Source organism: Apostichopus japonicus, chromosome 14, assembly GCF_037975245.1.
Source record: "Apostichopus japonicus isolate 1M-3 chromosome 14, ASM3797524v1, whole genome shotgun sequence".
In the NCBI taxonomy this organism is placed as follows: Eukaryota; Metazoa; Echinodermata; class Holothuroidea; order Aspidochirotida; family Stichopodidae; genus Apostichopus; species Apostichopus japonicus.
In genome coordinates, this window is record NC_092574.1 from 23,518,554 (window position 1) to 23,544,473 (window position 25,920).

General features: G+C 38.5%; 2 protein-coding genes across 5 annotated transcripts; one reads left to right on the top strand and one right to left on the bottom strand.

Moving 5' to 3' along the window:
• Positions 1–941: 941 nt before the first annotated feature.
• LOC139979582 (protein ABHD18-like) lies at positions 942–18,486 on the top strand. 4 transcript variants are annotated; one of them, XR_011797235.1, is made up of 11 exons: positions 942–1,117; positions 2,547–2,631; positions 3,756–3,856; positions 4,430–4,511; positions 5,041–5,153; positions 5,451–5,589; positions 5,884–6,078; positions 7,355–8,023; positions 8,824–8,882; positions 9,981–10,946; positions 10,995–15,989. XR_011797235.1 is itself a non-coding variant. In XM_071990529.1 (11 exons), exons 1-10 carry the CDS (start codon positions 999–1,001, stop codon positions 10,054–10,056), a joined length of 1,638 nt encoding a protein of 545 aa, XP_071846630.1. In that variant the 5' UTR covers positions 942–998; the 3' UTR covers positions 10,057–10,072; positions 18,470–18,486. The 4 variants fall into 4 exon arrangements, 3 of the variants coding, with proteins under 3 accessions (XP_071846630.1, XP_071846629.1, XP_071846628.1); XM_071990529.1 differs by lacking the exon at positions 10,995–15,989 and adding an exon at positions 18,470–18,486 and having other exon boundaries at positions 9,981–10,072; XM_071990528.1 differs by having other exon boundaries at positions 9,981–10,072; positions 14,100–15,989.
• LOC139979584 (transmembrane protein 184C-like) lies at positions 10,796–25,920 on the bottom strand. The gene is made up of 9 exons (XM_071990532.1): positions 25,659–25,920; positions 22,887–23,315; positions 21,053–21,089; positions 20,439–20,641; positions 20,044–20,115; positions 19,467–19,563; positions 18,418–18,627; positions 17,944–18,112; positions 10,796–16,623 (listed from the first exon to the last, which is right to left on the bottom strand). The coding sequence occupies exons 2-9, from the start codon at positions 23,243–23,245 to the stop codon at positions 16,454–16,456; spliced, it is 1,317 nt and encodes a 438-aa protein (XP_071846633.1). The 5' UTR covers positions 23,246–23,315; positions 25,659–25,920; the 3' UTR covers positions 10,796–16,453.

Here is a 25,920-nt window from a genome sequence, read left to right on the forward strand (position 1 = left end):
CAATTAACATTGTAAAGAAGCCATAAATAAACAAGAGGTCGGAACTGAAGAGCCAATTAGGTAGGGATTACTAAAGGGGGAGGAATTTCTAAGTAAATGGGATTTAAAGACAGAGCGGTTTCTATTATTTGGATATTCAATGTGGACCAGCTGGACGTTTTATACCCAACTCGTGGTTCACAGGCTCACAGCCCCTAATCCCTTGAAATGGATCGATATATCACGTTTTGTGGTCAAACTATCAGCAATGTATTCATGCGCGCATTTATTTATGTATTGAAATACTCTATTGATTAAGAGTAGGCCTGTGCAAAACTCAACTCTGCAAAGGCCCCAAGTTACACATATTCTATGTTTCCACTTGTCATAATAAAGATTCTGACGGCTTTGGGAGTTTTGAACTGAATCTCGCAAACCTCAGAGAATTTGCCCATGGGCCGCACACTTTGTATAGCAAATTAAAGTCCGAATTTAGTTATTATGTGAAATCTTTCAATTTAGGATTAAATCAAGTGCTAGTACCACATTTGTTATAAGGGCCCGTCATTTCAATTTCCATCATATTTTTGGGTAAACAGGTATTACTGATGACCGAGTTAACGATTTGGGGGCGGGGGGGGGGGGACCTGCATCTATATGCGGGAAATCAACACTTCATTGCGGCTAAAACGCTATATCACTCTTTTAAAGCACTGCACTACGCAAGACACTTTGGTCAGTAATGCCTTCATCGGTATAAGCACACTCAAGTAGGCTATGCCAAATAGCTCAATTTTAATTATTCTCAGTGTAATATATAAAATCACCCGTAAGCATTGGAAAATTCAAAATTTTGAGCTTTTAACTTTTATTACGACAATGTTTTTCCCCGAAGGTCGCGGGGAAGGCAGGGGGGGGGGGGGGGTAATCTCAGTTTTCGCAGGGTTACCATGAAACACTTAACATTTAAGCACAGATCCGGTCCGAGAACGTTTGCATTTACAAGGTCGGAGACTGTTATGAAACGCCTGCGGCAAAAAAAAATGATAAACTGGAGCACGGTTGACAAAATTTACCGGAAATTGCTCCTTACCCAGTTCTTCACTAAGGGGTGGGGAAAACCGGAAACCATCAAGAGGTAAATTATGTTTTTGATACAATATGATTGTCCTTAGATCTAGGGACCTTAGCCTAAGTTCTTACTAATCTTAGCCTAACTAATATAGGTTGCGTGTACTGTAGGCAAAGGCTTTATGTGTGTACCAGTTGAACGAGACGGTCTTCCTAAATAGTCGTAGGCTAGGCCTGTAATTATCAATACTGAGCCTCAATACCTCAGCCGTCATGGTTTTTCTTTGGGAGGGGGGGGGGGGGGTTGCGGGTTTGATAAAACGATCCAACCTCGCCTAAGACTGACCAACATGATTTGTTAAAATGTTCTTCGTGTAATCTAGTCTATAGCATAGCCCTAATGATTTGTAGCCTAAATTTTACAAAATAGTAGCCCATTTTAGCCTAACTGTTAGCCCTAAGTTACTTAGCCTGGCTTTACGTAGCAGTAACTTAGCATGATGTGAAACAACAGGTGAACGTTTGTAAAATGAAATTCTTAGTCTGTCCAAATTAAATTTTCTGAATTTTCTGAAATTTGATCAAGGCAAGGCGGAAAGATGTACAAAATTAAAGTTAGGTGTAGTTTAATAATAATAGGCTATAGCCTAGGTCTATAGACAATGCAAATTATAACTTACTTACTACCCTAGTCCGCAAGACAATGATAACTAATCCAATTAAAAAAGCAAATAGCAAAGTATCACACATCTCTTTAGTTGCTGTGTTAGTTAGTCAAATTGAAACCGCTTTTTCAATTGCAATGTTAATCTAAAAACCTTAATGGAAATGGCCAAAATTGCCACAATGAACAAGGAAAGATCAATTTTATAATTTGAGACATTTTGGTGGATTATTCCACCAATTCAGAGAAGTTATACAGTAAAGTTCAGCACATGCCCGAAATTAGGGAAATTTTTGTTTCTTCAAGCAGTTTGACTTCCAAACATTCAAGTGTAATTCTTTCTATATCTGGCAGAACCATCGATGAAGGATAGAACTAAAACCAGCAAGATCGTCATTACTGCTATCCTCTAAAATAACATTAATTCCCTTACTATCGCAAATTTACCGTATACCATTATGGTAGGAACATCAATTGGCCTAATTTAATAATTAATGTATGTTAGTATTGATCAAAGTATTAAACTCAATTGAGATGGGACATCAGGTAGGGAAATTTTGCATAATCCTAACTGCACTTAAAGAATGATAGACCTTTGATCCTTTCTCGTCCAATTTTCACATTTAGTAGGCTTATCTGAACATTTGTATGACAATTGAGCTGTACCATACTTGCTAGTAACATCTGCAGTTAGCTTTTAGAGTATGTCCACAGTCTGTTTGTGTCAACCGCAAAGAAGACTGCAACTATAAATTTACAATGAAATATCTTGTTTGAGTAGGATTTACCGTAGCTTCTATTCCACTGACATTTATTGCTTTCTTTATTTCAGAATATTTGAATTTGGGAAGATACTTACAGACAGACCAAAGTGCTTAGCCCTGATCAATGAGGACTATCCAGTTGAAATTATAAAGGTAGAAAATTAGTACCATGAGTAACCTGGAAGGCAATAACTTATAGTTAACTTTTACTTAACTCTGTTGTCTGTTTTGTTATTTTATCTGAGGCAGTTGCAGCAGCTGCAAAATCCCTGCTCAGATACGATGAATCAATATCAAACAATAGGGATTATCCCTGCAGACTTGCAGTGTCTATTGTGAGAAACTGCAGAAAGCAAAAGAATATGTTCTACATAGCCTGGCTGAACATCTTGCTTTTGAGATGACACCTACAGTAATCCACACATACTAGCACTCTTAGCTGGGCAGACAGAAGTTGTTGTAAAACAACATCAAGCCCATTCATCTAACTAACAAGTCAGATAACAGCACTTGCTATTATGCAAATATGAATTGAGCCTGCAGATTTTCTCCATTCTCAACTCTCTAAGCCCATCTTCCTTTCTCACTCTACCTTGTTCTCATCCCTGCCATTCCCCCACCTCCCCTCCTTCCCAGCACCCTTGCCACTGTACACCACTGACCATGAACCAATGTCTTCTGACATGTGTTTAGCTAGCTTTGTACCTTTAGCTTTTCTGCTGTTAGTTACAGTGTAATGAGTTGATGGACATTTGAAAACACTAATTTTATGGTAAATGCCACGTTGTGGTAAGTTGTAATTTAAATTCTGCAGTAGAGAGATAAAAAAATAGTGACATGATTTTATTCCATGATCAAGAAGCAATGGAGAAGAATGTCTGATTGTAAGATGTTCATTACTTGAATTGACTCATCATTTTGACTTGGCTTGACTTGACTGTACTTGGCTGTACTTGACTTGACTCACCAACTTGGGTCACCATTTTCCTGCGTCCTTATGAAAAAATCGCTCTATTTCAACCCTGTCGGTAGCTGATTACTAACCTTGGATTTTACTCATCTCGTTTCCCTCGGTGACCAGACCCTTATAATTTTCTGTCTTTCTCATTCTACCACCTGAGGTGTTCTATTACCCATTTTTTTATTTTTTCCGAAACCTTTCTGCTTTAAATTGTGATCGTAACCTATAAACATAGTGCGTTTCTGGATTTTATGGTTAAAATTCTTCAGCATTTTGAGTAAGTGATTAGAAATTTTTTTTTACCTTTTTGACACAGAATGAAGAGCAATCACGATACAGAGTGATTCATGGCACTTTCAAGTCACCGTTTGCCCATTATCTGCCAGATTTGGTTCCCGATGAAGTCAAAACTGCCAGGTAAATAAAAACACCTGTTATTATGCTCTTTGAAGCTTGCTATGGTTGTGTTTGTGGTAAACCCAACAGATCGATTAATTAATTATTAATTAGTTAACAATTAAGGCCAATATTTAAATATAATAATTTGTGCAGTTGCTTTTATTGGCATATGTAATGAAATCATTTTGCCACAAATGCAGGACTATCCCTGGGTCAGCATTTTAACTACGGATATTATTTCATGTTTATCAGTTTCTTAATGATAATCTTAGCCTAGATGGATAAATCATTTCCAGGTGGGACATTGCGTTTGAGTATTGACCTCATTATAATGATTTTATGCAGACTTGAAGGACCCCTTGTTGTCTTCCTAACTTTCGACGTTACTGTAGTTACTATATAATCCAGTGTTTTGAGCAGATTTTCATCTTTGAATATATACTTCAGTCATTTCAAGCAATGTGGTATTCCCTCTCACAGAATGCTGTAATGCTGGGTAATACTGCAGTCACATTTTTCGTCACTTTTCTGCTCTGAGATGCTAAATTTCCTGTCTCTCAGAAGAATGGTTTCCCATGTTGTTTTGTCTAGGTTTGAGATGATAGTACCAACTCGCTGGCCATCTGAAAAGAACAAGCCTGTCTGCATTCATCTGGCTGGTACTGGAGATCATGTGAGTAACATGACAGCTTCATCAAGTATCAATCCAGATTCATTTTAAAGTCCAATCGAGTCATTACCGGCAATTTTACTGACTGGAGTTGAGTCATGCATTATCTTAAGAAAATGCAGTATCTCTATGGGGGGGAAATTTTGTAAACTTCTTCAAGTCAATCCACCTTTGAGTTATATTGTCTCGAGTCATGACACGTTACACCACTCTCTTAGGATTGGTAACTTGGTTGGGCAAGGGTGCACCCAGGTGCTGGGAGACAAGAGGCAAGGGTGCAAAGTGTGGGTGCGGTGTGCAAGGGTGCTGGGAGAGAAGAGGCAAGAGTTCATTCTTGGTCAAATTATCCCAATGCATGCTAGATATGAGAACTCAAAGAATACAAGAATATTAAGTTAGTGCTTACTTACTTAGTTATCTTCAAATCAGTAACAAAGAGAGATGGACAGAAGAATGGAGTGGGTGGTTAAAGTTCAACAAGGTACTGCTGCACCAAATAACAATGTTTACTTCCTGCTCTTCTGCACTGTAGGGTTTCTGGAGAAGGAGAATCTTCACCGCCAAGCCTCTCATCAAGGAGTACGGTATTGGATCTCTGTCATTAGAGAACCCATTCTATGGATCTCGAAAACCCAAGGACCAATTGTAAGTTCCATCATTCTGTGATATAGCTAGGTGTTGATGACTTTGAAGCAACCACATATTGGTGGCACTAGTATGATATCGAAAGGCACTAAATACTTTCTATGCTAATTCTATGTATCTCAAATACCAGTGGTCCGGAACCAACCCATCCATGGATAAAGTATATGTGGCCATGTAAAAGGGATCCAAACATTGTGGATTAGATGTCATGTGCTTTAACAATTGATTCATTATTAGCTGTCTATTCTTTCCAAGAAGGTTTCCTCATTTTCTTTTTATCTGTTGCTTTGTGTACAGGCGTTCATCCCTTCACAACGTGAGCGACTTGTTTGTGATGGGTGGCAGCTTAATGCTGGAATCAATCGTGATTCTTCAGTGGCTGGAGAAAAACGGTTATGGCCCTCTGGGGTTGTCAGGGGTATCCATGGGCGGACATGTGAGTCTTCCAGCAAATATAATACATTGTCATTGGTCAGCCTTTTTCAACAATTTGTATTTCAACTTGATGAAATATCTAGTTTATAGAATTTTTCTACCTTGCAGACTTTTGTTCTGTATATTTGAATGATGATTCGGCCGTGTCCACAGAGAACCATCTTGAATTTGTTTCCTTTTGTATGCAGGCTGGAGAACACTTAACTTGATTCTCTAACTAATCTCACCTGCGATTTTATTTCAACCAATCAGTGCTCTGGTTAAAATAACTGGCTACGTTCTTTCCATCTTACAGATGGCGACACTGGCAGCCACGGTCTGGGATAAGCCCATTCCTCTGATACCATGTCTGTCCTGGTCTAGTGCAACGCCTGTCTTCACTAAGGGAGCCATGAGTGGGGCCATCCCGTGGGAACTTCTAAGAACCCAGTATAGTAGTCACTCAGAATATGAACAGGAAATTATGAGGCAGCTTCTTAAGTGTCCAAAGGTGTGTGAGTTTATGTATCTTACAAAAGGGGCTGACGTTTGTCGTAGCATACATTTAATTTACGTGAGGTCTCGTGATATAGTTTAATCTCTGTGAACTTTGTTTCTCTATGCATCGTTTGCACAATGTGTAATTTAGGATAATTTTTGATGATATTACGAGCACAGAGATGTAATTGTATCAATTTGGAGTTCTCCAAGAGGAATATGCGGTGAATTAATATATCTTGTATAGCAAACTTGGGAAGATTGCTAAATAGCTGCATTATTTCCAGTATGTTATGAGAAACAAAATTCATAAATCTCAACATTGCTACACAAAATGAGAATAATAAATTATTCTCTGTCATGGTTTGGAGACCTCAAAATTTATTAGCAAGTTCAGTACTTTGTTATCGTACTAATATCACAGAAAAGAAATTAACCGGTTTCCTATTGCATATTCGAAAACTAAATTGGTTACATGCATCGTTTGTTTATGCTCTCCATCTGACTGTCAAGTTGGTAGCTAAGAAGCTGTTGTAAACATCAGCAATAGATCGTGTGCATTTACCACATGTGTGTTTAATAGTAGAATGTGTAAGTACAGCAGTCACATCTGCAGAATTGGTATTTGTTTGACATAGAAGAATTTGTACCACATAGAAGAATAATGAAAAATAACAGTTTTACTAATATATTATATTACAGGTGAATTATTTACTTCAATGTAGGAAGGACAGAAAAAAAATAAAGTTTAAAGAGAAGAAATCGAATGGGGAAGTCAAAGATGGGACAGGAAATGTTTGGGGGGGTGTGAAGGGGGGCTAGAATTTATGCAGCCTAGTTATTGAATGTGTAGTACTTACTGAATTATTTAGTCCAGTTGCCAGGGCAGGTCAAACACAGTGTAAACATCATGTCGGTAGAAGAGGATATGTTCCACTTTCAATGAGTTGTTTCTTTCTCGTTCAATATTTTGCACTGCGAAAAATGGACAGTTGTTCTAGAAAACAACTCAGTATTTAGCTAGAAGACCAAACAGACGCCTGAATTAACAATAGTGTGAAACATGCTAGCACTAGTAGCATTGTGATGTCATCATTGAACTTGTCTAAGTCCTCACTTTTGCATATGATTGCACATCAACTCATATCTCCCTCTCTCGTGGGAAAACAGTTTATTTAATGTTATATGGCGTTGTCTGTAGTTATCACCTCTATCATATAGGCTGATGGTCACTGTAGAGGTTTTATTGTTTTATTGTGAGAATTTAATTTTCTCTCTTTCTGTTCCAGACTGATTCCTTTCGTCTTGGAAAAGACTTTGCCCTCAATTTTCCGGATTCCTATATAGAAGTGAGAAACTTTCTCGCCAAGAAGCAAAATTCATCCAAACCATCGGAGAAGGCCCCACCATCTCGTGGAGTAGACCAGCAAGAAAAATCAACTGCCAAAAATGAAGGGAGCGTGGGAAGAGATGGATGTCCCTGCGACCAAAAGGAACCTCCCTCTCAATCCACTGCAGGGAAAAATCAGGAATTTAATCATGCAAATAAGGTTAACGTGCCTCAATATCACGGACAGCAAAAATCGTGCAATCATCCGAATCAGACGGAAGTCTGCTGTTCCTGCCCCAGATGCAGCAAGAACGTTCAGAACAGAGATGCCAACAGTCTTGCCAGTTCAAAATTAAGGCCATCCAAAATACGTCCGAATCCCAATAAATTAAATTCGAAAGACCAGACGCGGAAGGAGAATGTCCGGGAGAAACGGGAAGGAAAGAACGTCAATCTACAGAGGGAAGCAGACGAGTTTATGCGGGGCGTGATGGACGTGACGACTTTCATCGGTAATTTCTCGCTGCCCAGCGATACCCAGATGGTCATATCTGTGCTAGCGACCCAGGATGCTTACATCCCCAGGGATAATGTTACGGGGCTTCAAACAATTTGGCCTGGTATCGAGGTGAGAGACTTTCATCTTCATAAGTACAACAGTATAAACATTTCTGTCTGTGCAAACACTGGAGCATGAGAGTGTGTTGGTAGTTTATGGCGTAAAATTCCACCGCAAAACATGAAATGACTTCAGAAAATACTGTTTCTCTGTCTGTTTTGGGGGAAACAAAACTACCTGTAAACCTTTGTATTGAGTGATGTACCTAGGTTAATTTGCACGTAAAAACTCTGGGGCGAATTTGTGTGATATAAAGTTACAAGACTGGTTACCTGGTTGCACTGGTTTGGAGTCAGAATGAATACAGTACTTCACTGTGTTTGTAGGTAGCACTGTATTTGTAATATGAAGAATTGAAATGAGGAGGCACAGATCTATGAAAAAGTTTTGACGAGATCTTATAGAAATTATATGATGACCAAATTGAGCCTGATATATTATCAATAATATACCACACTTCCCCTTCACTCATTGCCCTGTTAATCGTATCCATGGAGGGATAGAGGAGGGCAATGGGGAGTTGGAGGGGGCAATGGGGAGTTGGAGGAGGGAAAGGGGAATGAGGAGCTTGTTGAAGAAGTTTCATAAGTTCGTCAAATATTTTATGGATTACACTCTGGGCACTACCAGAATGATTACCAAAATATTACTTTTGCATCATTAAGAAGCAGATAATGTGGGCATTACGAATTTAGGATATCAAAATTGAAGTTGCTTTCAATATTCTTCAACGTCTTTGTACCGTTCCGATGGTAAATTGACGTGCTAGAGACAGATTTTTTTTCACACAATTGTTATTTCTTCCACAGATGCGTTATGTAACCGGTAGCCATGTCACCGCTGCTCTTTTTAAACAACATTATTTCAGGTGAGTGCGTTTTTCTTCTTTCTCTCATATTTTGCAACAGATTGGTAGTCAGTTTAGTTGATAGATTGATTGATTGATTAATTGTCAAGAATCTAAACTAAGAAGAGGACGAAGATATAGTGATGGCAGTATCAAAATTAGAAACATTTACAGAAAATTGGCAAAAAATAAGTGAAACATTAATTTAGAGTTCAGACTGATTATTAAATTTATCGATAATATTTGTGAATGGGGGGCCATCAAATTTTTAAAATGCGTTTTATTTTACCAATCTTCTTGTCAAGAAAAATTACATCTGATGTTAAACTGCAAGACACCAATTTTTGTGACATGAGATCTTAGGAAGAAGAATAAAGACAAGATTGCATATGTCACTTGAACATGGGAATCCAAATATACTGCATGTCAATCAGTTTCGTGAGATACTATTTGACCGTTACTGCCTACAAATTAGGTATGAGAGCAAAGGTGACATAAAAAACACTTCTTGTGAAGATTTTTATCAGAGATACACCTTCATCCTTCTAGAACAGGATGGCTTCTCTTCTTATATATCGGTCTGCTCACGTAGGAGGTCAATATGATCTGCACCCTCTTTTAATACCATTGAAAGGTATTTTCTCTAACCATTAGGAGAAAGACAGTAAGTTAGTTCATTAATGTTTTAGCACTCGGCATCCTCAAGTGCATGCTTGCATGCTTTTTATTTTTCATACTCATTTATATTGTATTTTATTCTGCATTTTTACTACATATTTTGTGTCATATATATATATATTTCTTTATTTGCTGTTACATAGCGTTTTAGAGCACTTTTGTGGATTTTACGCTTTACAAAATAAATTATTATTATTATTAAGTAAGGTCAAAAGATGATCATTTTAGTGTGACAAAACTAATTGTCGACGTGCAGGGTTGTACTAATAAACTGCTTTTAACTTTTTGTGTGGGGGGTTGAAATTGGGAGATTTAACCCTCCCTCCTCTTAGATCTGCACCCTAACGGCAAGTTACCACCGGGATGGTTGTCACCCTGGGTTTTTTTTTGGTCTGTACATACCTTTGAATTTGCCTTTTTTTTTTGTTCCTCTTTCGTTAGACAAGCCATTCATGATGCCTTTCAGAAGTACTTAAAGAAGTACCCATCACCTCAGGAAAAGAACAATCAAGACTAAGTCACCCGGAGACCAAGTAATTATGAAAAAAAAGATTGTACATTTAATCTGAAAGTTGAACCTCATTGAGAGAAATTGATTTTTGCATGTTCCAAGGCATTAATTATGACAGTATCGCACAGTGTAACCTCATAATCATTTTAACCCGGTTCTAAGTAGTCTCTTGAATACGAGAGATCAGAAATTGAAAAACAGGAATGACGTGAGCTCAAAGAAAATTTACAGTCCATGGGAAGTAACTCTCAAATGGTCAGATTAAATTTATATGATCAAAACACACAGCTTTAAAAGCCGAGCCTTTATGTACAGGTCAATTGGTTACAAACCTTGGCAACTTGTTTGGTTGATAGTCTCCTTTAAAAGGTTACCTATTTGAGATGATATAGTTCTAAAGAACAGTCTACGATAGCTTTATTTATGTCTATTTTAAATCTTGTTTCACTTGATACAATGCTGCATTAAGTAATCGCCTGATAATTAACTTTATTCTGCGATGACGTGGAATAGTCAAAGTGAAATAGCACGACCCTTCAGGGCAAAATTTTCAGAATTTTTTGCCAAACAGCAATTTTTTTTGCCCCCCCCCCACCCACCAACAAAAATGTAGCTTCAACAGAATGACCACTATGTGCACTGTAGGGGAGATGTGTAGGTTTGATGAATAGAACACCAATATGTACATTGTAGGAGAGATGTGTAGGTTGGTGAATAGAACAGCAATATGTACACTGTAGGAGAGATTTGTAGGTTTGGTGAATAGAACAGCAATATGTACACTGTAGGAGAGATGTGTAGGTTTGGTGAATAGAACAGCAATATGTACACTGTAGGAGAGATGTGTAGGTTGGTGAATAGAACAGCAATATGTACACTGTAGGAGAGATTTGTAGGTTTGGTGAATAGAACAGCAATATGTACACTGTAGGAGAGATGTGTAGGTTTGGTGAATAGAACACCAATATGTACACTGTAGGAGAGATGTGTAGGTTTGGTGAATAAACACCAATATGTACACTGTAGGAGAGATGTGCAGGTTTTGTGAATAGAACACCAATATGTACACTGTAGGAGAGTTGTGTAGGTTTGGTGAATAGATCATCAAGGTTGGGGATGCTAACAATTTATCACTTCACAAAATATTTAGTTGCAATCGAATCCAAAATTTCAAATGGAGACAACTAGTTGTCTGCGGGACAACCTCCACAGCTGATTTTGGTCGGCCGAACAGAAATTTGGTCGTCTCGGAGGACTAGGAATACCGTTAAAAACTTTCCCTACCATTGCGTGCTAGAAATTCCCAAAGTTGCGTGACTTATTGTTGGTGTCTTGTTCACTTGTTTGTTTTTCTATCCCACTCGAGGGCGGGAGGTTGTTATTTGTATCGTAATGTTGCCCAATCTATACACAGTATAGCAATTCAGTTATGTTTGTGTAGCATTGTGCTATGTGATACTGTATACAATTATTATGATTACCTGGTATGGCTAGATAGTAGAAGTGTGTGTTACACTGAAGTCACAAGAGAGGTGTGCAAAATCAGGAAAGGTTTTGTTGGTTTTCAAAACAAACATATCACTAAATCCCAATAGGCTTGTAACATCTGCATCATAGCAGATTCTGTCAGCCTAGTCTGCTGTGAATTTGAGAATAGGATTTTATGTGATTTGTAAGAGCTAATTTCCGACTAATTTCACTTTAAGGTTTTGAGAAAAATCACTACGGAGAATTCATTCATTTGAAAGTGAAACAGGATTGGGTTTGCATGTCTGTGTGTGTGTGTGTGTGTATTGGATTGGGGGGCGAGGGGTTAGGGTGGGGGGATTCCTACGATTTTTTGGAAATAAACTGTAACCAGCTATAATCAGTACATACTAAATGGACCAATCAAAATACGCCAGAACGTAAAGTTCGTAAGTCTAAAATGCCTTTTGATGTATCCTTAAATGGCTTGGCGGGAAAACAAGTCATGCTGTCATATGTTTGTGTGATTTGGCTAGCCTACTACACAAACGACTACATTGTAAAGGTATAATGTGCTAGCCTAGGAAGGAGACAGAACTGTCGTTGCTAGTATGTAATGCTGAAAGTTGTAGTCAGCTCTGTGAAATCCTAATGTTAAACAACTGCAATAAGTGTACTCAAAACAATATGTTTACAATTAATGTGATTTAAATTTATACCATGTAAGTCTCAGATGATACTTGTTTTGATCAGAATTTATTTGACCAGAAGTCTGCAGAAATCTGCATTTTGAGCATTATTTTGAAATCTGCATTTTAAATGATATTTCAGACAAATAATTATTCAAATGCCAACTTTGGTAGCAAATTGTTGCAAAAGGTGCATGAAAAACATTATTGCGTTGATTGCAATTATAAACAGCAAGTCTAGTTCACTTTGTTGTTGTCAGGAATTAATCACTTGTCAATAGAATGTCACATTCTGTTTCTAAATATCTTTTGGCAAAGATACATCAAAATTGTTGAGTGCGACATTAAAGAAATCTGACTCTTTAGTAGTTCAGAATAGAACGTCATAGAATATCAGGTTGTAATTTCGATTAAGTGGAGAAAATAAAGGTTTTATCAGGAAATCCTGGCTTTATTTGGAAAGACACTTTAGGAGAAAAGGATAACACAATTCCAAAGCAAAATTTAAGAGTAAATGAATTAATTTCTCCATTCTTGGCGCTTCATGATAAATCAATAAGAAGAGAAATGATTTATTTTAAAACCTCCAAGTTCCTCTAAGTTTCCTAAAGTTTCCTAGTTTCCAAGTTTCCTAAAATTGAAATTTATGCTTGGTGCTTTGCATGTACTTAAAATTAATTAAGCTATTCCTTTTTTTTTTGTCTTGTCATCTTCAAAATGAAATGAAATGCTTTTTGGACAAGACCTCTTGATTTCTTGCTAAGATTAGACAATTAATAAGCTTTATTTTTTATTTTTCTTGCATCCCAGTGAGAGGGTGGTATGTTGGACATTGTTGACCTGTTAGATGAAACCTTGATTAAAGGAGAACCAAACATATTTGCCATCTTTCTACATGATATTGTAATGCTTTTGATGGGCAACAACCCCCCCCCATCCCATCCCATGCACCTGACCCCCACCTTATAAAGAGAAAATCAGAGATAAACCCATTTATGAAATTTCAAAGTATATGTCATGTCAAGGGCAGCCAATCTATTCAATGGCTGATGTCCATTAGTATATTCATCCATGGAATATCTTATGTTCCATTATTATTATTATTATCATTATTATTGTTTTTAATTGTAATTTTAATAATTTCCATGCAATGGTGGACAATGTTGTGTATAGAAATGTTAGGAGTGGGCCGTGTTAAAATCACCAATATTTTATTTTTAAAAGAACAATTTATGCAAATGCCATCTCTTCAAAATAAAATACATGATTTCATTAAAACATCAATAAACTTAAGTGGCTGCATGTCATATCACATTTAGACTTGAGATAAGTCTTCCAGTACATAAGAACACCCGATAATATGACTTCTTTTAAAAGGAACGCGATTATTCTCCTCCATCTCGTAGAGCTGTCCATCGTAACATCTTTTACGTCACAGACGTTAATAATGGATCAGTTTGCTCCACTTGCTGCTCCTATGTCAATCTGTTACCGCAGCTCAAAAGAAAAACATTTCTAAATTTGCTAACAAAAGATAAGTTAATTTGATGTGTGGGCGCCCAACTCCACCATGAATCGCTAATGTTAAACTTCACAATTGTTAACCGTGTAAAGGGATAACACTTTAACATTGGTTGATCCAAATATCTGTTCTATAAAGTCTTTATCCAGTGCAGTATAAAATGCATTTTAACGTGATTCATTTGCGCTCAAATTCCAATTATCTGCTTTTTTATTTCAAAGAAATACGAGCGATAACATTCAACATACAGGGTATACACAAAAAAACAATTTTCTTCTTTGCAAGTTTGTACAATGCTTTGTCATGAATTGTATTTTACCATTGCATTATTAATATGTAATCTTAAAGTATTGAAATATTATCTTTCATAGTGAACAAAATTGTGATTTATTGGAAGTTAATAAAGTCATGCAGCTGAAATGGTAACTGTTTTCCTCTGGACACAGCCCAGCGGAAATATCAATTCCCTGCAGTATTTCAAAATCTTACTTTTATTGGTAAGGTCATTACTTTTATCTTATTCTAATTTCTTTATTGTGTAACAGTTGCGTTGAAAAACGTTTAACATTTTATTGCCTAAGGGGCAAGTGTCTGTCAAGGTCATTTCATATACCTAATGTCTCCATCTCATGCTTTCTTTTCAAAACAAAGAAAAGTGGGGGGGGGGGGGGTGGGAGGGTCAATTGAAGGGTGTGTGCAACTGCTTTGTCTGTATACTATCATTGTTACTAACAATCCCTTGTCTGAAATATTTTAACCAATATCACAAGTTCAGTCTTCTTTTATTTACAAATGCAAGGTTTTAGTATCAATCTTGCAAAAGCTGACCTCAGCTTGGATGTATGTGTTTTGAATGGACAGTATCACAGAGTGGATCATTCAGTGAAGCTTAGAGGCCAGCTAATTCACATATGATGTTATCTCCATAGTAACTTGCAGTGCAGTTTGAGCTGCGGGAATGGGGTGGGGGGAGGGATGCAATATAGTGAGAGCTAATTTTGACTCATCTCAAGCTCATCATTGTCTTTAGTCACTTTCAAGTAATCCAGTATATTCCTAAATATGCTAGGAAGCCCAAAACTGGTCACATCCTCATAGCTTTGTTCTAAACATTTAATTTTATGATTTGCCCAATCACAACATCTGACATTGTTGCTTTTTTGGGGATGGATGGGGGATTGGGGGGGGGGTGTTATTGGTAAGGTTAGAGCCATAATGGTGCTTCTTTGATAATGCTCTAGTTTTCATGTTGCTTTACTTCAGATTGATTGTGCACAGATAAAAGGAAAATACATGTGACAGAACTTTTTTTATTGACAGTAAATTCATATGCAAATCATATTCCTAAGTCTTAAAGTGTTTGTTTTACAGCTTTTCTCACGATGAATATTGTGTTCACTGACATTATTTCACATGGAAAAACTTGTGTTCCTTTTTTATGCAAATAACAATGATCATGCGTATTCCCACTCTTAAAACAGAGAAATTGTTGTTTTCATTGAAAGGGCTCCAGCCATGTTAATATGCATGAGTGTTAAATAAATATTCATGAGCTTGTTTCATTAGATGATCATTACCTCAAGGTAACTTTATTTACTCTTCACAGCAAAATATCAACTCTGAATCCAGATTTTCACTACTGGAATGTAACTTTGCATAGTCCTATGACCTAATTTGCATATAAGATTTTGGGCAGGAGTGGCTTTTTCGTTGTCTACTGGAGAGCGTGATATAATACCTACTAAATGTGTCTTTCATTTTGCATGAATAGAAATACTGGGCAAGGTTCGGAACATTTATAGTAGTGCCCGAGTGGATCCGGTCCGATGGGATTTTTATGGTAACTATGGTAATGAGGATAACCCCGCTTCTTGCAGGGAATGAATTCTGACCAGAGAACCTGATCAGACTACAATTAGTAAAGTCTCTGTGGTGAATATATGTTAACCTCCTATCCTTGTACAGTCCTCTGTGGAATCAAGACACTACCTATTTTCTGTCCACAGTCGCCGTTTGTTTCTTCTGTTCGGTGTCTGCCATCAGATGTGGGCTTATCCAGAGGGAGGGAGGGTAACACAAAGAACAGTGGCAATATCATAAAGGTTGAATGATCCTAAAAAGAACTCAATCCTTGAAAATAATATTCATATCAGAAAGATTGTGACAAATTTTATTCTTCAAATGCCATCATTTGATGATGATTGTACGTATTAATTGCTTGGCCGTCTGAACAATGAAAGGTCATGAATTATGGTAATTTGTCTTTATGTCTCCATCGTCTTTTCTTTTGTTTTAAATTTATATAAAGGACTTCCTTTTCAATAGCGAGAGTAAGATTTGCAAGGTTCAGTCTCAATGATGTATGTGTACCAGTCCATTCCTGTCCTGGTAGAACTCAGTGATAAATACTACTATACCCCTCTTTTGGGTTCACCTATCCATCTTGCCATACATCCAGGTCAAGTTGGTTCTCAAGTGTGGGGAAGGATGCGGGGGTGGGCAGGTGAACATCCCAACATATAGCAAATCTCTATATATTTTGGTTTCCTCTAGTTCATATCGGCGTAAGAAACTGCTTCTTTGGTTAGAATATCCTATTTTCTTTTTCGGTCATATGACGTCATATCCGGATTTCGACATCTCCTTTCTATAGTTTCCCAGCGGTATCATATAGGTGAAGATGAACCGTTACTGAATCTAGAGATGAGTCCGTCTTTATTATGCTTCAGACTTCGCTTGTAGAGCTGTCATCGGAGATGTCTTTGCTATACACAAACATATCTTTATCTGGTGATGACCAATTCTCCTTCATCTTCTCCTCATCATGAGAGCTTGTGTCATCTTCATCTGTTGTACTGCCCTCATTATTTCTCCCTAGAGTAGTAATGTCACGCACTGAGGAATACAACGAAACGGATGGGGGAAAAAACCTTTTTAGATAATGGAAAATCAGAAGAAAAGAAAATAGGAAACCGCGACAAACAATCATCCATCCGACATAACCCAACACACCCACCCCACACCCATTGGTACTTGCTCTTTCACCCACAATTGCAAAACATGGCCAATTTTTAAGAGTCAGTTCTGTAGAAATCGTGGACTATCCTTTCCTTCCCAAACTAAATTCCAATGGTTATTTTTGTGCTCCATCTAAACCTTCCCATCCACCCCAGTTGTTTAAAGCATATATCGCCATGTAATGAAAGAACGACAGGGAGCATGTCTTTACCATAAGCTATATTTGAACACCAGGTTGAGATGAAAAGACAAACATGAAAATGTTAATATTTTAGGAGCTTTAGCTGCCCCGATTAATATTAAAATAACGAGATAGGGTGGGCGTGGGACAGTAGGTTTGGTAGAAGCGTAATGTCACTTTCCGAGGATGTAGGCTATGTCCAAAGTAAGGATGGATTTGGACTTGAAGGGACATTGTGACGTTTGGCAGTGCTATAGTTTCTTGATTAATTTCGACGCATAAATGTCATGATCGCTACATGCGACTTTTAATCCTAAATTAAACAGTTAAAGACATATTCCGATGGATGTAGATGGCTGATTAATAAAAATGCCGGAATGTTCTGCATCTGTAGGTCAAAACCATATGCTCCTAGCATTTTGTATGGCGAAGATATGATTTTTTTTCCTCAAAATTAGGGGGATTATAATAATGCATCTGGCAACAACAGAGTGAATGATTTTATCACGGCAATTCAGTTAGAAATGTGTTTGCTTCTCTCTATATTACTGAACACACGTATCCACCCAGGAAAATAATGTTTCTATACGAAACAGTTGCATTTTGATGAAATTTTTAATACAGAGAACCTTGACAGCTAAGAGCACACTTTTCCAAATGTATCAGATTTCAGTGATAATCCAACAAGACGATTATTATAGCTTAAGTAAAGTATTTGAAGAAAATTTGCCATTATGACATCACAGACCAACTATATTGTGGAATCGATGATTTATGATTTATAGTCAGTCAAATTAAGTTCCATTGAATCAACTCTATCTTGAGATACGGACAAGATATTGAGATGGGATTGTTCAGCTAACGGTGTGGAATATTTTTCTTTTCCATATTTCAGTGTTTCATATCGTTTGCCACTGGCGTATCTCTCTACATTGCTATCACTGATAGCTAGATCACAAAGTGTGTGTGTCTGGTGCATCTAGCAAGATTAATGGACATCAGAGATATGAACGTACTCATCTTTCCTGAGTGGTCTTTGATGTCTCTCTGTAGATCTGTATAATCACAGAACAGTCTACAAGAGACTCTGAAGTCTAAGGGTTCTTTATCCATGTAAGGCTTGTGACTGAAGGCAAACAGTTGGACAAATGAAAGAACCGCCAGCTCGATGGACAAACAGAAATTCTGAAAGGAATGAAAACAAACTGAAACTGACATGTCCGTTAAAAATATAAAAGTTATAGAGAGCCTCGCGTTTCGACTGTAGCAGGATCTGTTGAAATCATACCGGTATATTTACTAGAAATAAACATATCATCATATTTCTGTCATGAAAGGAAAACTTAAAGTCAGATATCAATAACCGTATGGCATGAATGATGTCACAAAACCACGCACTGGTACTACGAATGGAGAAGAGATTCCACTACCACCCCCCCCCCCAACCCCACCATCCTTCGATCGAGTACTCACTTGTATATATAACTTACATGAATCACAACACTAAGGCCGTTCTTATCTATTCCCCATTTCTCTGGAGAGGTTATGACGTCACGATCCACCAGGAGAGAAATGATGACTTGTTGCAGGAAGGAGATGAAGATACAGAACTTGACACAGAGCATCTGCGGGAGAGCCCGGAGAGGGTATGTCTCCTCACTGGTGGCGTTATAGAAAACTGTAAGGCAGTAGCTAGCCCACTGAAATTGACAATATCGTTCATCATAATAGCAAGTAAATAAAAAGTTTAAGCTATCAAACTTTAACAAGCTCAGTTGTTTGTGTGTATAGGGGAAGGGGTGGGGGGGGGGGGTAATTATCTGTGCGCTTTATCTCCAGTCTTTTGCAAATTAAGATATTTTAACAGAAATAATATCCTTTCTCTGATTAAATGGGACGGGGGGGGGGGGGGGACTGGAGACGAGAATATTGGGTCAGATTTAACGTTTAATTGTATTATGGTATATATTGCTGAATGTTTTTGTTCATTATTTCTGTGACTGTATGAAAGCAAACATTGAAAGTTCTGACTTGCTTATAACTGTAATTACATCTAAGTTCAACCTGGAGGCACAACGCAAGCTAGCTCAAGAAGAGGTAGAGAGGGCGAGTGAATGGGTCGAGCGGAGGGGTGGGTGGGTCTTATTTAGGGCAGACTCAAGAATAGTGTGAAGTCGGATTCGGGGGAGGACATATATGACCATGTTTTGTGCGAGACTGGAACGACAGTTATTATTGGTAACACGAGTGGTGGGGGAGGGGGGATGGGTGGCGTCCCGCTCGGTTTGCTTAACCCAACTTATTCATTTCGAATACATATCAATATTTTTTCATATGTTGTTTTACGTACTAGATTGTTTGCTTCAAGTTTCAACCACAAAAGTGACAAATGATGCAATGAGTTATAAATAAGTGAACTAGAATGAGACTGTGGAATGTTTTACTTACTGACGGGCGATTGACAAAATATGTGAACGATTAACTTATTTATATTCTAATCTGTTCTGAGATTGTAATAATTGTTCGGTTTAGTACTCACCAGCTGAGACAGTATATTGACTATTGTCAACCAGAACCATGTACCAGAGGGGGAGAACTCGCCCTGCGTGTAGTTACGATCCATTGAGTAGGCTAAGCTGATTATGATAAAAAGAATACATACTATCTAAGGCTGGAGTCACATCAAAACAAACTACTTCATTTGATTGGTAAAATTTCCCGTTTCTATAATCTGAATTCGAACACTATGAATGGTGGATGGGTGACTTTATGCATCGTTCGAAATAACGCTTTAGTGGACTCCGGCGTGACCAGGTGACGGTCACCAATCTAAGTCCTGCCCACTCACCCAGTTAACGTGTTAGGGTATACTAAAAGACAATGAATATTAATATAAGTATAAAGAGACAATCTTGCCTTATCCTATCTTCACCTTATCATTCTTTCATTATCTACTATACCGAGTTTTAAACTACATGCCTACCCCCCCCCAGCCCCACCACTTCCCGAGAGTGCCCTTTTCACCACCAAGCAATTGTAATGTGCCTCGCCAGTAGAATATTTAGTTCAGGAAATGTATCTTTGAGCGATCCATTAATGAAAGGTTTATCACTTACATTAAACCCAGTGCAAGAATAGGTCCCAACACAACGAAGTTCAAGACACCGTTTCGGCATCTTCGAAGGAGTCTGTAAGGGGAAAAAATAATACTTGTCAAAAAATATATGATAACTAACTAGTGTACTGACAATTAGCAGGTATAAACCCACGTGGATGCACTCAAACACGGTAACTTGTTTTTCAATAATACAAATATGATTAATTTTTCCTCGCCTCCCTTCCTCTTCCCCTCCTCTCCTCTCCATTCTCCTTCCAACCCCCTTTTCTTTCTCCTTCTCCTTCTCCTTTCTCCTTCTCCTTATCGTTATAAAGCAATTTATGTTGAAGCAATTGTAGGAGGCTTATATAATTATGTTTTTCCTGGTGTTTATTTCGTGTAAAAAGTTATCACCTTTTATTTGGTCCTGGTTTGATACAGCAAAATGGAACGGGTGATTTTATTTGCTCTTTCTTGGCAAGATGATTCTCCACGTCATAATGTTCCGTCAAATAGTGAATTAAGTAGAATAAGAAACAGTATAAGACAAACGACTTGTAGCAAGCACAAATAGTGTCCAGATATATCGCTGATTTGGGCCACCGCAAAACAAAACTCTACAAGGAAACAAAAACACAAATACTATAGCATTACATGGTGTGGATATACAAATGCATATATAGGCCTATACATAGGTCACATAGCTAGTAATATAGAATGGCTGATTCTCCGTCAGAGGAGATCCAGGTCAGGCACTCCTTATTTTCCCAGGCCCCCAAATTGACCCGGGCCCCGGAGCTGTATCCCTTGATCCCCTCCCCCACCAGTTTCTCGGCTTTCTTTTTATATTCACTGGTTCTGCTTCGAAGTGAATATTGTGAATATCCTTCTTTACTTTAACGTAGTTGTTCAGTATATTCTTCTTGTCAGTTTCAACACCCCCATTCATCTCATCTCCCACCCCTCCATTACATCCATACAAATTATTTAAAAGAATGCCGACCACTTAAAGAAAAGTGTGAACTTACGGCGTTGATGCTGTAAATCGGAACAATAAGTAGGATTCTGTAGAAAAGATTGTGATGAAAAAAAGTAAATACTAAATCATAAATTATGTTGCAGGGTTGGTTTACATCAAATATACACCCCCCCCCCCACACCTACAAACACACACACTCACACTCCACCGTGAGCATCCCACCTGTATCACGTCTACCTTCTACTGCCCTTCCTCTAAGATTAAATAAAGTTAAATAGTTAAACCTGATTTGGGAAGGAAAGCGTGACAATTAAATTGTTTATTGTTCATCTATTTACGTCTTTTTGTGTTATTTCAGTGGAGATCAAAGGGACGATAAAGACTATAAAATTATACCGCGTTTCCTATATAAGTATCATAGCCCGCACGCAAGGGACATGTGTGATTTTCTGGAAAAAAATGTGGACATTCTTTACTAAACACCGTTCGGTGTGATGGGGCTATTTTTGTATAATTAAGGGTCCGTCGTAGATGGTGCTTCATCGTACATTTTGCTAACGTATCAATTTATTTTCTATGTCATTTGACGCATTTTGTGTGTCATTTGACGCAGTTATATAGTATTAACGGCCCCGCAGCACGAAAGAGCACTATCTACGCAGGAAAACGTGGACCTATGAGATGGGGAGGGGGGGGACCGCCACACCCTCCCCCACCCGCGTACGAGCAGGAACTTGCATGTCATCCTATCACTGTCTGTTTTCGGATATAGTTGTTTTGTCGATTGTCAGGTTTATATCATTACTATGGTTCATCATTTGAGAAGAATAACATTTTGCTCTCAAGGTTTGTGATTCAGCGCAGTCATCAATCATGACTGATAAATGTGTTCTATTGTTTATTTATATAACAAATGATGTCGGCGACCTTTGGTCAAAAATGTTTGTTGGATATCGTAAACTTAAAGCTGTAATTCTTAGACGGATATTAGTGAGCCTATACTCATAATAAAGGACGCGACCAGGTAGATAAGTATTTCATCATCAACTGTGTATAGGCTATAGGAGAGGACAGTGGCGTGCGGAAATGGGGGATGGGAAGGATAATACGATCTCCAGGCAGTCCCGACTTCAATCAGTCAGTGGGCTTGGAAATGGTTCAGTCTGAGGATTTTTTTCAGCATTCAGCTGAGAAGACTTAGATCTCTGCTACGAATGAAGACCCCTTCCCACTTTCATTCAGTATTGATTAGCACAACCTTGTGTTTAGAACTAATAATATACCTAATTTTATGGTCGAGATAGGCCTTAGAATGCATCACATGACGTCTAAATTTGTTCTCTTTTTTTTTTGGAACGCTCACATGGTAGTCGGTTTCATCGATCTCCTCCTTTTGAAATCCTTGAAATTCCTCTGGCGGCCTTCCATAGAGGTTCACGCCCCTACCGAAATCAATCGGTGGAAATGTATATATTTGGTACCCCCACCCACCCTACCTTTGAAATCCGGTGCAGTCCAACGAGGAAGATAGAGGAGGGGCATGAGTTACCCTAAACAGTAAATAATGATAATGACATTTTCAATATCACCTCAGAAGCTCTTAGGAAACTCAAGATGGATAGTATATATGGTGAGTATATAGTCTGGCAACAGTGAATGTGAAGTGAAAATTCAACCACAATATGCAACGAATACACCATGAAGACTATACTAAATATATGTAATATAAAGTATATGCGTAGTCAGTCACATGGAGTAAATGTTGCATTTTGTGGCTCTGGCTTCGAAATTCCCACTTTATCCACCCCCCCCCCAGCCCTCCTACACCCCTGCCCTCCGATTGAATATTTGTTACCTCCTTAATTGTAGCTGCCTTTACTCACCTAAGTATGTAGCGTTGTTGGTTGGGTCTCGAGAAGTACACGATGTGGTTTAACATTAAATACCCGGTTACACCAATGGCAACCAAAGCCCCGAATCCTGCCGTTGGCCACGCAATCGCCTTGAAGTACTTCTGGTGGCTGTAGGCGTCCCATATAATCAATGGCAGGGCCACACACACAATCAGAGAATATGCTATTATGTATACTGGTCGAACCCATCGACGCCAGGTCCAACGGCGGCCGTTTGGATTACCTTTTACTGGGTCACCTCTTACAGGGTCAACTGTCCCAGGGTCAACTGTAAATGTGTCAACTGATACTGGGTCTATTTGGGTTACTCCTGTGTCCGTCGGCTCCATAATGTGAGTTTTATAAGTGACGTAATATTGCTTTGAAGATTTTGGTTGATATCATTCGATACTGTATAACCTGTCGTAATGAAAGTAACATTTCTAAAACAAAATATGTTGACAGATAAACAGACAGTCATAGATTACATTAGCACTTCGATTCGACTCACCAGTCGATTAAAAGTAAGTTTAAGCCACCTTCCCACAATCATGGATACTAAAAAAATACAAATTGGGGTGGAAGTGTTATAAACTGTAAAATTATTTTAGGCGCAGGGGAAAAGGACGTATCAGCGTCCAAGTATCACTGAGTTATTGAATCTTCTAGCGCCCCAAAACCCGATAAACACCAACTTGAGAAAGATACACGAGTGCAGTGGCAGTACAGAGGATAATATTACTGAACTGACGAGACTTACGACAGGGAGAAGGGGAGGGGGGGTGTCAAGTGGACACAGGCAAGAGTGAACGGTCAATAAGAGGGCACAGCAAACGGTATAGGTCTCTAGAAAGTATCGGATAAAGCAGGGGCGTATCCAGGATTTTCCAATAGGGGGGGCGCCAGGCATGAATGATCGCCGTCCTGGGGGATGGGTCTAAGGGGAGGTGCGTACAATTTTTGCTTTCAAAGAAGGGGTGAAATGCAAAATGGTGTCATATGCATGGGCGGCGATCCGTACTTCCGAGTGTGGGGGGGGGGGGGATATGACCTTGTTGACTATCTAAGCGTAGCGCCACCACGAGTTGGCGCGAAGCGTACAAGAAAATTTTGGGATTAACAAACCCTCTAGATGGCCGGAAACGGCACTTCCCGAGGTTTCCAAGCGGCATATACCCAACTTTAAAATAGGGATGTCATGTCCGAAATATCTCATAATCAGGATCCCAAAATACTTTTTTTTTAAATTTCGGGTGTTATTTTGGGAAAATTGCCCCTGTCAATCTTGTTTCAGGCGCAACGTTAGAATGTTCGAGAGCTCTGTTATATTATTCGATGAAGAAAATGGCCTCATGCAGGCTATTATAGGCCTATACACATGCAATACACAATTACACATAGTTACATTCCTAGGTACCGATTGCTAGGGCATCCAGGTGAAACGTGTATTAAGCATTACCCTGGTTACATGAGATTCTCAGCTGTTCGAGGGAACATGTACGTGTGTAGGCCTACTATAGGGCCTATATGAATACTATGAGGGTGCATATATGTACTATATCAATACCGTGGGCGCAATAATACATTTTGTTGTTATAGGGCCAATGAAGCCTACAGTCAACTATTTTTGCTTTATAAAGACGCTTTATTTGAAAAGATCGCACTGCGTTTATGGTAGGCGAGAAATGAAGCTAAAAAAGAGCCGTACATTAACGAAGATGCATAAATGTAGGCATGAAAATATTCTTATCCCTGGCATTTGGTGGGGGGGGGGGGGGATATGGTGCATTACATCCCCTCCACCCATTTTCATGGGGAGATATATCCCCCCTCCACCCAGGATCGCCGCCCATGGCCATATGTGATCCATTTTTCGACCTTAATAATAAGCAACATTTCCAGTAAATATGGACACAAAATGCACAATTTAGTATGGCTGGCATGTCATTTAGTGTTTATAGTGATAATACAAACACAATTACCATCTATGTTTCTAAAACTATTATGCCGCCGAACTTCGCCAGAACCTTTTTTGGCAAACAAAAAATAAAGCATACGGGAGGGGGGGGGGGGGGTTGAGCGATCACCGACATCTCACATAAAGGTCTTCATCAATTTTTTTTTTTTTTTTTTTTGCTAAACTTTTTTTTTTTTTGGTGACGGCCAATAGGGGGGGCGCGCGCCTGTTGCGCCCCCCCTGGATACGCCCCTGGATAAAGCACAGTGTATTGTAGTTTCATAATATAACTATGGAAAGAGGAAGTGCACAAACAAAACGGAAACAGAGGTTGGGGAGGGGGAAGGGGTAGGGGAGGGGGTATAAACGTGTCCCCTTGGCCAAGCCTGGCCCTCGGCGTTCTAAATTTATGTGAGCGATTATATAGGTATGAAATATGAAATATTTATTTCGGCGGGAATTTCTCTCATTCGCTTCATTTCACTTCTTTACAGATGACCCATCCTTCCACATAAATAAGTGATTTGCCTTAATGTTGCCAGCCAAAAGTGGTAAAATTTGTTAAAGAACCAGACTACTGCCTATATAACTACATTTCACTTATCATCAGGTTGATTCAACTTACTGGTACATTGTCCTGTGGGAGGCTAATGAAATTTTTCGTCCTAGTAGCACAATCTGAAGGTATTTGTGGCTTAAATGACGGTTAATAAATTAACCCCGGTTATACATTTAAATTTAAAATTGACAAGACGAGGTTCGTCTTAGTTATAGCTTCAAGTTTGGTATTTTGAAGAATATTTTACCTTTGGGTTTCCATTCAGCCAGAACGCCAATGTTATATTCTTCTTCTTTCTTAAACTCCACCCTCGAGAAGTAGAAAAGTGTTGATGTATTCAGTTTCCTTTCCTGTCGCGGGATATCTTGGCTTCGAGTCTCTTAACTTTAGAATGTGATGACTATGCAATCGCTCAAAGTTTACTTGTTAAAAATTATACTTCTTCAAATGTTTCAAATATTATTTCTGGATTCGTCCGTCGCAACGCGATTCAACTTCAGTCTATAACC

What these genes read in the sequence shown, in the direction of transcription:
- LOC139979582 (XM_071990529.1), top strand. Translation starts at nt 999, where the DNA reads ATGAAACGCCTGCGGCAAAAAAAAATGATAAACTGGAGCACGGTTGAC. An exon ending in AGCTTCTTAAGTGTCCAAAG is followed by an intron (nt 6,079 to 7,354) that starts GTGTGTGAGTTT and finishes TTTCTGTTCCAG; the next exon opens with ACTGATTCCTTTCGTCTTGG. An exon ending in TTTAAACAACATTATTTCAG is followed by an intron (nt 8,883 to 9,980) that starts GTGAGTGCGTTT and finishes CTCTTTCGTTAG; the next exon opens with ACAAGCCATTCATGATGCCT.
- LOC139979584 (XM_071990532.1), bottom strand. Translation starts at nt 23,245, where the DNA reads ATGGAGCCGACGGACACAGGAGTAACCCAAATAGACCCAGTATCAGTT. An exon ending in AAACCAGGACCAAATAAAAG is followed by an intron (nt 20,116 to 20,438) that starts GTGATAACTTTT and finishes TTCCCCTTACAG; the next exon opens with ACTCCTTCGAAGATGCCGAA. An exon ending in TCAATATACTGTCTCAGCTG is followed by an intron (nt 18,628 to 19,466) that starts GTGAGTACTAAA and finishes TGTCAATTTCAG; the next exon opens with TGGGCTAGCTACTGCCTTAC.